This window comes from Barbus barbus (genome assembly GCF_936440315.1).
Source record: "Barbus barbus genome assembly, chromosome: 22".
Taxonomy (NCBI): Eukaryota; Metazoa; Chordata; class Actinopteri; order Cypriniformes; family Cyprinidae; genus Barbus; species Barbus barbus.
In genome coordinates, this window is record NC_136750.1 from 8,373,535 (window position 1) to 8,386,162 (window position 12,628).

The following is a 12,628-nucleotide window of genomic DNA, read 5'->3' on the forward strand; positions in this document are numbered from 1 at the left end:
GAGGTTAAGGAGCTGGCTGTCTGGTGCAGTCTTAACAACCTGGAGCTTAACATGCTCAAAACTGTGGAGATGATCGTGGACTTCAGGAGAAACCCCCCTGCTCTCCCCCCACTCACCATCATGAACAGCACTATGACTGCAGTGGAGTCATTCAGATTCCTGGGCACCACCATCTCCCAGGACCTGAAGTGTGAGTTTCAAATAGACTCCATTGTCAGGAAGGCCCAGCAGAGGTTGTACTTTCTTCGCCAGCTGAGGAAGTTCAGCTGAGGAACCTGCCACAGGAGCTGCTGAAACAGTTCTACTCTGCCATCATTGAATCCATCCTCTGCACTTCAATAACTGTCTGGTTCAGCTCAGCTACCAAATCTGATCTCGGACTACTGAGCGAATCATTGGTACAACCCTCCCCACTCTCCAAGAACTGTACTTATCCAAAGTGAGCAAAAGGGCTGGTAAAATCACTATGGACTCCTCACACCCAGCACACTCCCTCTTTGAAGTGTTACCATCTGGTCGATGCTACAGAGCTCTGTGCACCAGGACGACCAGACACAGGAACAGTTTCTTCCCTCAGGCTATCCATTTCATGAACACTCAACAATAAATGTGGAACACACAATTATAATACACTATCCATTCACCACACTCACTAATTTTATCTTTTATTTTCTCATTTCTAATTTGCACATACTTGACCTGTACATACATAGTTGTTTATATTATATATTGTGTTTTTGCTGCTTTGTACATTGCCTTTTGGTTAATTGTTGTTATTCTTTTATTATCTGTGTCCTGTCCTGTTGCTGTCTTTCTGTTGCACTGTGGAGCTTCTGTCACTACAACAATTTCCTTGTATGTGTAAACATACTTGGCCAATAAGGCTCATTCTGATTCTGATTCTGATACTAAAATCAGCTGCTGTGCTCAAGCTAGAAACTTATAACCCAAACTACTGAGAGATTTTACAACAACTTGAATTATTTGACTCATCATCATGCGCTGCAGTGCAATATGTGTCATTAGATACGTGTATCTCTGAGTCAGCTTTGGGACATTAATTATGTATCTTTCCTATCAGATCCTGCGTTGTTATACAACAAGCCTACTTACTTCCTGTCCTCTGTGCTGATCTGAGACCCATTTCCCCCAGTCATTTTCATATTGACCTTACATTGACTCCCTCTCCAAATGTCTTAATTTCTTTCCGTATCTAGCCCTTCACTTCATCACCCAGAGGTTAAATATATTTGAGTTCATGTCTGAACAGCAGCTGGGGAATTTACAATGTTCTTCATCTGCCTTCCACACAGACCCTGTTTATTTAGTCTTAAAGCTCAGGGTTATGGTGTCTGTGTGTGCTTCTTTATGTGTGGGTGCAAAAAGTGTATTTAATGGTAGCTACTGTTAATTTGCTAAAGGGTACAGTGCAACAGAAAGTAATCATTGAGGCATATGACTTCCTTTGTTTCATGGAACCGTAAATAAGTTTAGCAGAAAGTTTACACTGTACTTTTCTGTACAATAAAAGCGTATAGTGGCCACAGGTTCTCAAGCTTTGAAAGATCTAAGTATAATTAAATTAGTCCATACTAATATCTGAAGTGATACAGTAACTTTTGTTTGAGGAACAGGCTGAAATTTAAGTCGTTTTTCACTAAAAAATCTTCAACCTCAAACCTAATTTGCACTTTTTCGACTGCGTAATCTGTTGCCGAGGGGATTTTCAGCTTTTTGTTGCCTACACATATTAATAAAAAAAAAACTTCAATGTCATTTCAAGCATGTATGGTCAAATGATGACACAATTTAAATTTTTGGCTAAACTTCCCCTTTGAAGATGCAGTATGTACTATTGACAACTCGAAGGGCCCTATTTTAACATTCTAAGCGCATGGTCTAAAGCGCAAGGCGCAGGTGCACTTAGGGCATATCCAAATCCACTTTTGCTAGTTTAACGATGGGAAAAAATGGTCGGCGTGCCCGGCGCATGGTCTAAAAAACCTATCTCTTAATGAGTAATAGGTGTGTTTTGGGCATAACATGCAATAAACCAATCATCTCCCATTCCCTTTAAGAGCCAGTTGCGCTCGCGCCATGGTGGATTCGCTATTTACACGGTGGAATTTGCAAGCGCAAAGACTGAATGCATCTCCAGAGAGGAAACGGAGCTGCTCGTACGAGAGGGAATAGGTAGCCTAATTCTGATACATGCAATGATTCTCCATTATGACATGTAGGCATTTTTATATTTATGTAGCCTACACAATAATCTTTTACATTGTAATCGTTTAATTTTAAATGTTTGGCATGTTTGTGTGCTGCTGCGCATCCCTGTGTGTGTAATAAGCAGAGTGTTCTCTCGTTTAAACAACAAAAAAAATACTGTGCCATTGACTTTAGACCAGGTTTTAGTTGGTCAATGGTGCAGTCTATTTCAGTTCCTTCAAAATAGCAACGCGCCAAAAATGCGCTTGAACGCACCTCATTTTCAGACTAGCACGCCCATGAGCGCGCAAATGTATTTGCTATTTAAACGTGGTGCAGGACGTGAAAATGATAACTGCGTCGGGCTGAATCTAACAAAAAACACTTGCGTCATGCCTGGTGATGTATTGCGCTGGGTGTATGTTAGGACCCAAAATATTGGAGAGAATTGTTTCTCCTGCCGCCTCCTCTTCAGATTTATAACTGGATATAGCATTGTTTTTCAGAGAAACATGTATGTGAACTTAGCATGTTTCCGAAATATCTGCAAACATATTATAGTGTTTTTTATGCTTTAGTACAGTCAAAAAATTACATAAGCATCTTTAAGTGTGAAGTTTAAATCTGAAACATAAAAAATGTCAAGCTGATGTGGTGCAAATGTTCTCAACTTTGTGTTGAATTTCTTTAGATCACTGGATCCTTCTCTGAAGCTTTCCTGCATGACGTCAGTTTAGAACAGAGATTTATGCATTATTTATTTTTTTTTGGTTGGTTTTTTTTCTTGCCAGGCTATCACAAATATTCTGCCCCAGTCTGGGTTGAGAGGTCAAAGGGTCATGTGATCTGATTTTAAGATGTGCCACTGCAGGTCTTGCACCTCTGCAAGTCCCCATGTGACACTGAGCATCTAATAGATCTTTCTCTCACACCATAGTGCCGTTGACGTAAGAACGCACACAAAACGGCCACACGCACCCTCCTGTGGGTTTCACACAAGCATGACTCCATAAATGCCCGTTTCTGCGTGTTGCTCAAAACACGTGCTGCTTGAGAACCAACGTGTTATTGAGAGCACATGCTGTTTCTAGGCATCTGACAGTCTTTTGTTGACGTATCCATTTACGCTGGACGGTGTTAAAACATCAACAATGATCGAGTTCACCAAGCTCTGTTTCACTCTTTCCCATCTGTCTCTCCTCAGATCCGCTACATTTCTCAGACACAGGGTCTGCCAGGAGAGCATCTGTTAAATGTGGGGACAAAGACGTCTCGCTTCTTTTGCCGGGAGTCAGACTCGCCATATGCAGCCTGGAGGCTTAAAGTGAGATTAAGAGCTATGACACACATGCACATCACTTACCCGCACATCACTTACCCAAGACACCTGTATCATGTTTACTAATAAAAAATGTGTTGAAGGCATTGTTGGTAACATTAATTACATTATTGGCTAATATAATGTTTTTTGTCCACCTACGCAGTCATGATTATATCATCAGAAAAAAACAAAATGTTTCAAAGGTGGAAACAATCTTGGAAATTAAGAAAATAATCAGGAAGTGCATACAAAATATTTTTCTTAATTATATCAGTCTATATTAAAGTATAAATTTAACCATTATTTGTACAATATTTTAGGAATTTCAAAATTATTTCCATGACATACTGTAATGCGTAAACAATTTTATTATTTCTATATTTGTTGTGGGATGTAAGCTGGACATTTCTTCATGAAATTCATCCATTGTTACATTTTAGTGAAAGACAGTGAAAACAAATAATGTATTGTGTACAATAAGAAAATATGCATTACAAGACCTGGGACATGTATCAAAGTAAATGAGGTCTGTTTGATTTCTTGCTGTACATCTTGCATATGTTTCAGTCCACAGAAGAGCACGAGACCGAGACGGGGCTGAAATCAAAAGAAGCCAGAAAGTACATCTTCAGCTGTTTGGATGACATAGCGCATGTGCGTATCTTTGGATCAAGAACACAAGTTAGAAAATCTTACTTTTACCACAGTCTTCAGAATCAGTCACACCAGACATAGTCTATGTGTACTCTTGCGTATATTCTGAAGCATACTATGTCTCAAATATGTGTCTTTCTGTGTGTTAAAAGATGTCAAAACAATAATAAAAATATATAAATGAAAAAAAAAAAGAATTACACCTTGTTCCTTCCCTGTGGAAAATCTCTGCAAGGGGAGTTGCGGTTACTTTGCAAATGCAAATAGAAAACTAATTTTGTGCTGTGTAAGTTAAAGTGTAACATGAAGAAATCGCATCTAGGAAAATGTGTGTCAATTTTATTCAGTTGGACCACATTGAGTCTGGATTTATTTACTTTTTTCCCCAAATGTTCTTAGGTGTATGTGAGGGCAAATCTGTGGAATGGTTACATATTTAAAAGTAAAACTTTTTACTTTTCAACTTTTTTTTTTTTCTTTGGCAATTTGAAATCAGTCACTTTTTTTGGTGGGGTAATGAGGTTGGAGATTAAAAATTGTGACCTGAGAAATAGTTAAAACGGTAATATTGTGAAATATATTATTACAATTTAAAATAACGTTTGTATTTTCTAGGGCTACAAAACCATTGCATTCAAAACAAATATTTGTTTACATATTATATGTGTGTGTACTGTGTATATTTATTATGTATATATAAATACACACACGTGTATATATTTAAACATTACTTAATATACTTGTATGTGTGTATTTATATACAAATATACTCCGTACACACACACAGTATGTGTACAAACTTTTATTTTGAATGCAATTAATCGCTTTGCAACCCTACTCCCTAGTATTTTAAAATGTATTTTATTCCTGTTATGGCAATTTTTTCCAATCTTCAGGGCCACATGATTCTTCAGAATTTATTTGAATATGCTGATTTGGTACTCAAGAAACATTTATTAGCAAAACGTGATGCATTTTTTAGGATTCTTTGATGAACAAAGTACAAAATAACATTTTATTTGAAGTAGTAAATACATAATTTAATAATATAAAATCTTTCTGTCACCTTTTGATCAATTTTAATGTGTAATCCTTGCTAAATAAAACTATTAATTTCTTTAAAGAAGAAGAAAAAAAACACTTACTAAATGATGCCCATTAACTTAAATTTGGCTATGCTTTCTGTGTGTGCAGATACTATGTGTAGGCCTCAGTATGACTAACCTAACTCTTTGTTTGTTTTTTCAGGTGAATCTAGTGATGAATCTGGAAGGCTGTGATTTGTTGGCAGAGAAGGTTGATCGTGCAGAGTTTGTGGGTTTGCTGAAGAAGATGTTGTTGATAGATGCAGAGGAAAGAATCGCCCCGAGTGATGCCCTTAGCCATCCTTTTGTTACCATGCAGCACCTTTTGGACTTCCCCCACAGCAACCAGTGAGCAGATTTTCATTCCACAACCTTGTTTATGATTCATTGCTTCTGACTTTTGAGGAAAAGCACTTTGACTGAGGTTTTGTGTTCTGAATTCTGTCTTTGTAGTGTCAAATCTTGTTTTCACATTATGGACGTGTGCTGCTCACGACCAGGCAGTTATGAGTCTCTCAGTCGGACCAAGGCTCCGTTTGTCAGGACTGTCCCGAGCACTGGTGCAGCGCCCAACATTACCCTGCCCTTCTGCAAGGTGACTGGCATTCACACTCAGGTACTGAAAACACTGACATTACTTTCAGAAGCATTTCAATGCTGCTAAAACGCTTGTGAACACTTAAGATTTTTGAAATGTCTTTTGACTGAGGCATGGCAAATTTTGTTTGCTTTCTCGTTTTTCACTGTTTACTGTATACACTTCCTGTTTTCTTGTTACCCAGCAACCTTGCAAAAACTGTTTTTGTGATGCTATCTGCAATACTTTTCAAGGAAAGGTCAAAGCGGTGCATGACGCATGTGTTGAAGGCCTCAAAGTTTATGTTCCTGTAGCTCAAACAGTAGAGTATGGGTTTGGTTCCCAGAAATGCATTGACTGATATGATAAAGAAATAAATGACTACCTTGAATGTAAGGCTGTCGCAATGTCAGATTTTCACCGCTACATTGGGTAAAAGTCACATCTTTATTTTTAATAATCCCTGGGTTAGATGGTTGCTTCTTACTATCAAATGAAGATCCACCAACATGTTCTTCATGCCAGAGTAGTATCTGAGTAGTTTCTGTAGGAAATTAGTATACTCCACAAACACAGAGTTTTTACCTAAAGTAAACTCTAAAAGCCTTATAGAGGAATTTAAATTGGTCGTTTGTACTATTTAAACTTGTTATTCGCCATGAAAATATCAAAGGAAGTTAGCATGGCGTTAAAACACCAACCAGATTTTCACCGCACAATTATAGTGGCCAAAGGAATTAATGATAAGTATCAATAGAAATTAAAAAAGTGTCTCACAGTAGTAGTTACACACTGTTTACATGCATCATTTTTGCTGTTCAGAACTGGAGAAAGTCGGCACAGTATTGTCAATGTTAGTATTGAATATAATTGACATTTTTCCCTTGATGACATCTAAAAAGTAAAGTGACATGTATCAGAAGAGCTGACCAGTTCAGAAGATGCGAAACGTAAATAAGAAAAGCATGTTTATGTAATATAAATACGTGTATGTATTGTGCATATGCACAAGATGTTTGTAAATTAGAAAATAAGTGTTTACATGTTTTAATTTTTCCTGCTCATTGGATTATTTCAGGTCTACAACACCCCTTTCAATCTGTTCAAAATCGAATTAGGATCGATTGAGGTGATTATATAAATGCTTTTCAGTCTGATTAAACCATCAGTCACATTATAAACAGATGTTTTTGGATGCATGCAAACTTGCATCTTTTTCCATTTTATAATGGTGTCAACTGGCCACTGGATTATTTTCAATAATGTCAGCTTTCTTTGGATAAAACTGCCTGCCAATTGCATAAATGGGTTACCTTATTACACTTTTCTTGATGCAAGTAACTGATTACATCATTATATTGTTACTGTTTATATAAAGTACTGCATTAGTTATCTTCTCTCACAGTTAGTTGGCTTTCTAGTTTCACAGTGGGCTTCAACAGTGCCATTATCAAGTGTGAAGCTGGAAAAAAAAATAGTTGAAAATTTGATCTTTATAGGGCGTACAGAATTCCTGCTTCATTTGCCCACCAGATACAGTATTACATCATCTCTCCTTTAGTTTTTTTCTATTCCTTTTGCTCTGTCTTGCACTCCTGTCACTTTGTTCTTTTATGGTAGCTTCTGCTTCTTGCCTTTTATTTTGTTAACGTGTGGAGAGTCACGTTGACTCATTCTGCATGACATGCACCATTCTGCGCAGGTGATGACAGGCTGCCAAAACACGACTGTCACAGCACACTCTGCCTCTGACAACATTTAAAAAAGCCTCAATATAATCTTTCCTCCTAAAAAAAGAGACTGTCAGAAATGAGCGTTTGATGCCATTTGTAGGATGTGTTGCCGTATTTCTTTTAGCTGTCAATGTAAATGACTCTTATCACTTCTGCACTGTGATCTTTCTTGTATCTCACAAATTTGAACCTTTATTGCCGTTGCCATGGCAACATTGCTGACATCATGGCAACGTGGAGAGAGCATTCGGTTTCCAAGGAGAGACACGGCAGAAAAACTTTCTACCCACACCAAACTGACCTGAGATAACGCGGAGAGATTGTTTTAATACAATTTTGATGACCCTTTAAGCATGGTAGTTTGGTTTTTTTCAACATAATGTGTCCCTCCTTGACTCCTTTTGCAACATTCAATTTTGCAAACTGGTAAATTGTATTAATCAAATCAGAAAAGAAGGAACACTGACTGTGTACCTACTGAAGGAGTTTCACTGGTCATGTTATGCTGTTAATACACTGATTGTGTTATTCTGTACCCTGTTTTATGGCTTTGATGCTTGGGAGTGTTAACTTTGATTGAAATGCATGGAAATGTATCTATATTAAAAAAAAAAAAAAATTGCCCATTGCCACAGGTGTATAAAATCAAACACCATGCATTAACAAGCATTTGTGAAAAAAAAAAGTTAGTTCTGAAGAGCTCAGTGAAGGATGCCACCTAGTCAGTTTGTGAAATTTTATCCCAGCTAGATATTGCGCGGTCTAGTAATGGCTCGTTTCCACTCAGCGGTACGGTTCAGGAACGCAATTATGTCCGTTTCCGTTGTCAGAAGTTGTGAATGGTACCAAAATAGCGAACTGTCCGTACCACTTTTTTGGTACCCTTTCGTTGGGGTACCTAGCACAGCAAAGGGTACCAAAAGGGTGGAGCTAAACTCACTGCAGAAGTTGATTGGTTTACTAGAATCGTCACTTGTGCGTGATACAAGGGGATAAAGCTTCTCCTTCACTCGTTCTGCTCTGCTGTGTTCTGCTCATTACATCAGAGTGCGCAAACACACCAAAAAAAAAATATATAACTGTGTATTTTATACTTTTATATTTTCACATAGACAATAACCGTTTCTCAATGTGTGTTCTTGTCTGACTTTTGTAGCAAATGTTTGACTGTGAATTGTTTACTTTTGTCTTTATTTCCTCTTATATAAGCCTCTTATACTTTGTACTTATACTTTTATAATGGCTAATTATTGTTAATTAAAACTGACATAAAAGAGGCAGAGCTGTGCTTATTTTCACGCTTTATTGTCGATTGCTACTTTCCGGCATACACCACGCCTATCAAGTAAAGGGTACTGTTGGCAGTGGAAACGCAGCCTGATCAGGGTTACCCGTACCGAATCGTACTGTACTGAACTGTACTGTATCATACCACTCAGTGGAAACGAGGCATAAGTGGTATTATTGGAAAGTGGAATCATTTATGAGCAGTGGCAATCACAAAGCGGAAGACCACGTAAAGTCACAGAGCTGGTTCACTGAGTGCTGAGGTGCATGGTATGTAAAAATCGCCACCACTTTGCCGATTCCTGAAGAGTTCCAAACTTCCACTGGCATTAATAACACAGAAACTAGGTGGCAGGAGCTTCATGGAATGGGTTTCCATGGCCGAGCAGCTGCATGCAAGCCTCACAACAATGTCAAGTACAATGCCAAGTGTTTGTTAGAGTGGTATAAACATTCCACCATTGGACTCTCGAGCAATGGAAATGTGTTCTGTGGAGTGATGAATCATACTCCTCTATTTGGCAATCTGATGGTCGAGTCTGGGTTTGGCGGATACCAGGAGAACGTTACCTGTCTGATTACATTGTGCCAACTGTAAAGGTGTGGGGATGTTTTTCAGGGCTTGAGCTAGGCCTCTTACTTCCAGTGAAAGGAAATCTTAATGCTTTAGCATACCAAGACATTTTGGACAATGCTATGATTCCAAATTTGTGGGCACACTTTGGGGAAGGCCCTTTTCTATTCCAGCATGACTGAGTCCCAGTGCAAAAAACAAAGTCCATAAAATATAGTTGGACGAGTTTGGCTTGGAAGAACTTGACTGGGCCCTGAACTCAACCCCATGGAATACCTTTTTGCCTGACCTCACTAATGCCCTACTGGATGAACGGGCTAAAATTCCCACAGAAACACTTTATAATCCTGTGGAAAGCCTTTCCAGAAGAGTGGAAGCTGTTATAGCTGCAAAGGGGGGCCAACTCCATATTAATGTCTATGTATGTAGAATGCCATTTTCCTGTTGTTATTATGGTCAGGTGTCCCACTACTTTTCCCCATATAGTGTATGCCAACATATAGCTGCACAACATATATTTAAGTATAAAGTGCAATAAAAAGGCATTGATTAAAAAAAATTATAATAATAAAGATCAATAACAACAAATTATCTTCAGAAGTTGTCTGTTGCTTCCTTATACATCAGTGACTTCTTGTAGCCATTTGAAATTATGTATGATTATCTCATGATATTACGAACCAAGCAAATAAACTTTTGACATTAGAATTAAGTTTATATGTATTTTAATTTACATATGTGGTCTTGTGGCAAACAAAATTCTATAATGTTAAATAGCTTCATCAGGGCAGTGCTGATGTTTGTCTATTAATCCTGTGTCGCCCCCTATTGGACATATCAATGCTGTTCACTTTATTGTGTACACTAACAAATATCCTTTGTTGCGTCTTTATTGCAATGAACAAAATATAATGGCTACCAAAGTATACAATAAGGTTTTTTAGTGTTTGCACCTACGGTGCACAGTAATTGATCAAAAATGTACTGAAAATGTATAGTGACTACATGGTTTAAGGTACGTTTTAGGGTTAGGTTCAGGGTTAGTACTTAGTTATTACCCAGTAATTGCATTGTATGTAAATGCAGAACAGAATATCACTCATTTAAACTTTATCTTGTATGTTCTGATTTTTCTCTTTTATTCTCACTGTAGGCTTTAGCCTCATCCGCTCCTTCAGTGATGCATCCTGGAATACCTCTCCAGACAGGAAGTGCTCAGTTTGGTGACTCTTTCCAACAGGCGCTTATTCTCTGTCCCCCAACTTTGCAAGGTACTATTTTGTGTGTGTGTGAGACATGTTTTATTGTTTAAACACACACAGTGTTGTTTTATTATCATTATACATTATAGTTTTGTTAACATTTTAAAGTATTTTTTTTAATTATATTTTTCTGTTTTTATTTTAATTTATAGTTAATGCGTCAATGTTTTAGGTAATTTTGTTGTGTTTTTGTCTTTTTTGTTATGTTTATATTGTTTTAATAAGTTTTAGTTATTTTACTACTTTACAATTATTATTGTTTTTTGTTTGTTTTTTTGTTTTGTTTTTCCAATTATTGCTTTTTTTCCCAAGTAATTGAAATTGTTTTAGTTAACGATAATAACCTGTCTCATGTCACAGGTCTCCCACCCAACCCAAAAAAGCCAGCAGGATACTCGCGTATGGAAAGTACAGTACCACTGGTGACACAAGCTTCTGCCATCCAGCCTCTACAGATCAGACCAGGGGTCATTACACGGGTAAAGGGATTTCTAAAGTGGAGACATGGCTACCTTTTTGTTCATTTATCCGTAACTAAGTTTTTAACTTGTTTATCTTGTTTTACAGCAAGCGTGGTCAAGTCGTGCCCAGCAGATCCTGGTGCCCACCTGGCCTCAGGTGGCCCCGGTGGCGCCTTCAGCAACAACAATGGCCTCAGAAAGAGTGGCAGGTCCACAAAGACTAGCAGATTGGGGGTGGGTGAAACGAGTCTCTGTCATTATATTTGTGCTGCTATATTTATCTCTCAGTTGTTCTGATGTTGTAACACGTCATCTTTCTTTATACTCTTTGAAAGGCTCTGTTTCTCTTTATCTTTTGCAGGAAAGTTCATTCCCTTGGCAACCATTACAGCTCATTGATGCCCCACCACCAGCCACTGTTAACCAACCCAATGGCCCTGTCAGCTCACCAGCCTATCAGCATAGGGATCGCTCATGTGGTGTGGCCACAGCCAGCTGCTAACAAGAGAAATAAACCATCTTCAAACAGGTTAGATCACACATCGTATCCAGACACTCGGTTGATGTATGGGGGACTGGAAGTGCCACTTAAAATCTAAATTTGAAGTAACCAATTATTAATAAAAATAGGTTATGAAATCACTGTACAGAATGACCAATACATTAATTTTTTTTTTAAACTGTAAATATGCAGTTGATTATATAAATAATGCATGATTATTGCATTGCACTGCATTTTTTGTTGGAGATTTCAGTCCCAAGACAAAACATTATTATTCTTAATCAATATATTGGTCCATTTGTAAGTAGTTTTTTTTGTTGTTTTTTTTATTGCATTTATTTCAGGTTTATTAAACTATAGAAGTTTGAATAAATAAAAAATTGCAATTGATAAGTAAATGGGCATTGATCAGACAAATGGAAATCTAAATTTTAAATACAGTGCAAAAATAGAAAACGCTAATTATTCCTTTTTTTTTTTTTTTTTTCATTTTGCGCCAGTATGTGTTTCAAATATCTTAGTGGATATATAATTTTATTATAGGAGTACACTGCTTTTTTAACACATTACGGCATTTTAAATTGAATTATGCAGAAGTTATTATGATAAAATATATTATTTTTCAATAATGTGTTTTTCTATCATAATACTTAATAACACATTAGCCACTTTAATGGATTTAAAAATTAAGGCTTTTAATTAGAATTTTTTTAAAAAGGAAATCACTTCATTTTGACCAATAAATTGATGTTATTTTAAATATAAAAAATATATATAATTACGTTATAATTTTTTACATTAAAAAATACCATTGACCATTTAGTCACAAAGCACTTAAATAACTTTTGACATGTTACTTTTTTCACACACACCTTTCCCCCACAATACACTCTGTTTGCATCCATTACTCAGCATTCCAAACACATTTTATTGGTTAATTTGTAAAGAAAATTAATAGTTTATT

At 37.1% G+C, this 12,628-nt stretch overlaps 1 protein-coding gene across 4 annotated transcripts in view; it reads left to right on the top strand.

Moving 5' to 3' along the window:
- The window catches only part of LOC306888395 (homeodomain-interacting protein kinase 3-like), a 64,955-nt gene that overhangs the window by 44,325 nt on the left and 8,002 nt on the right, over nucleotides 1-12,628 (top strand). Inside the window, exons 4-12 of one of the 4 annotated variants that reach the window (XM_079446650.1) lie at nucleotides 3,413-3,532; nucleotides 4,097-4,210; nucleotides 5,432-5,616; nucleotides 5,722-5,884; nucleotides 6,924-6,974; nucleotides 10,593-10,710; nucleotides 11,062-11,180; nucleotides 11,269-11,396; nucleotides 11,524-11,691. In XM_079446650.1, coding sequence (XP_079302776.1) covers nucleotides 3,413-3,532; nucleotides 4,097-4,210; nucleotides 5,432-5,616; nucleotides 5,722-5,884; nucleotides 6,924-6,974; nucleotides 10,593-10,710; nucleotides 11,062-11,180; nucleotides 11,269-11,396; nucleotides 11,524-11,691 — 1,166 coding nt within the window. The remainder of the gene's footprint in view (nucleotides 1-3,412; nucleotides 3,533-4,096; nucleotides 4,211-5,431; nucleotides 5,617-5,721; nucleotides 5,885-6,923; nucleotides 6,975-10,592; nucleotides 10,711-11,061; nucleotides 11,181-11,268; nucleotides 11,397-11,523; nucleotides 11,692-12,628) is intronic. The other 3 variants (XM_079446651.1, XM_079446653.1, XM_079446652.1) reach the window with 3 other exon arrangements.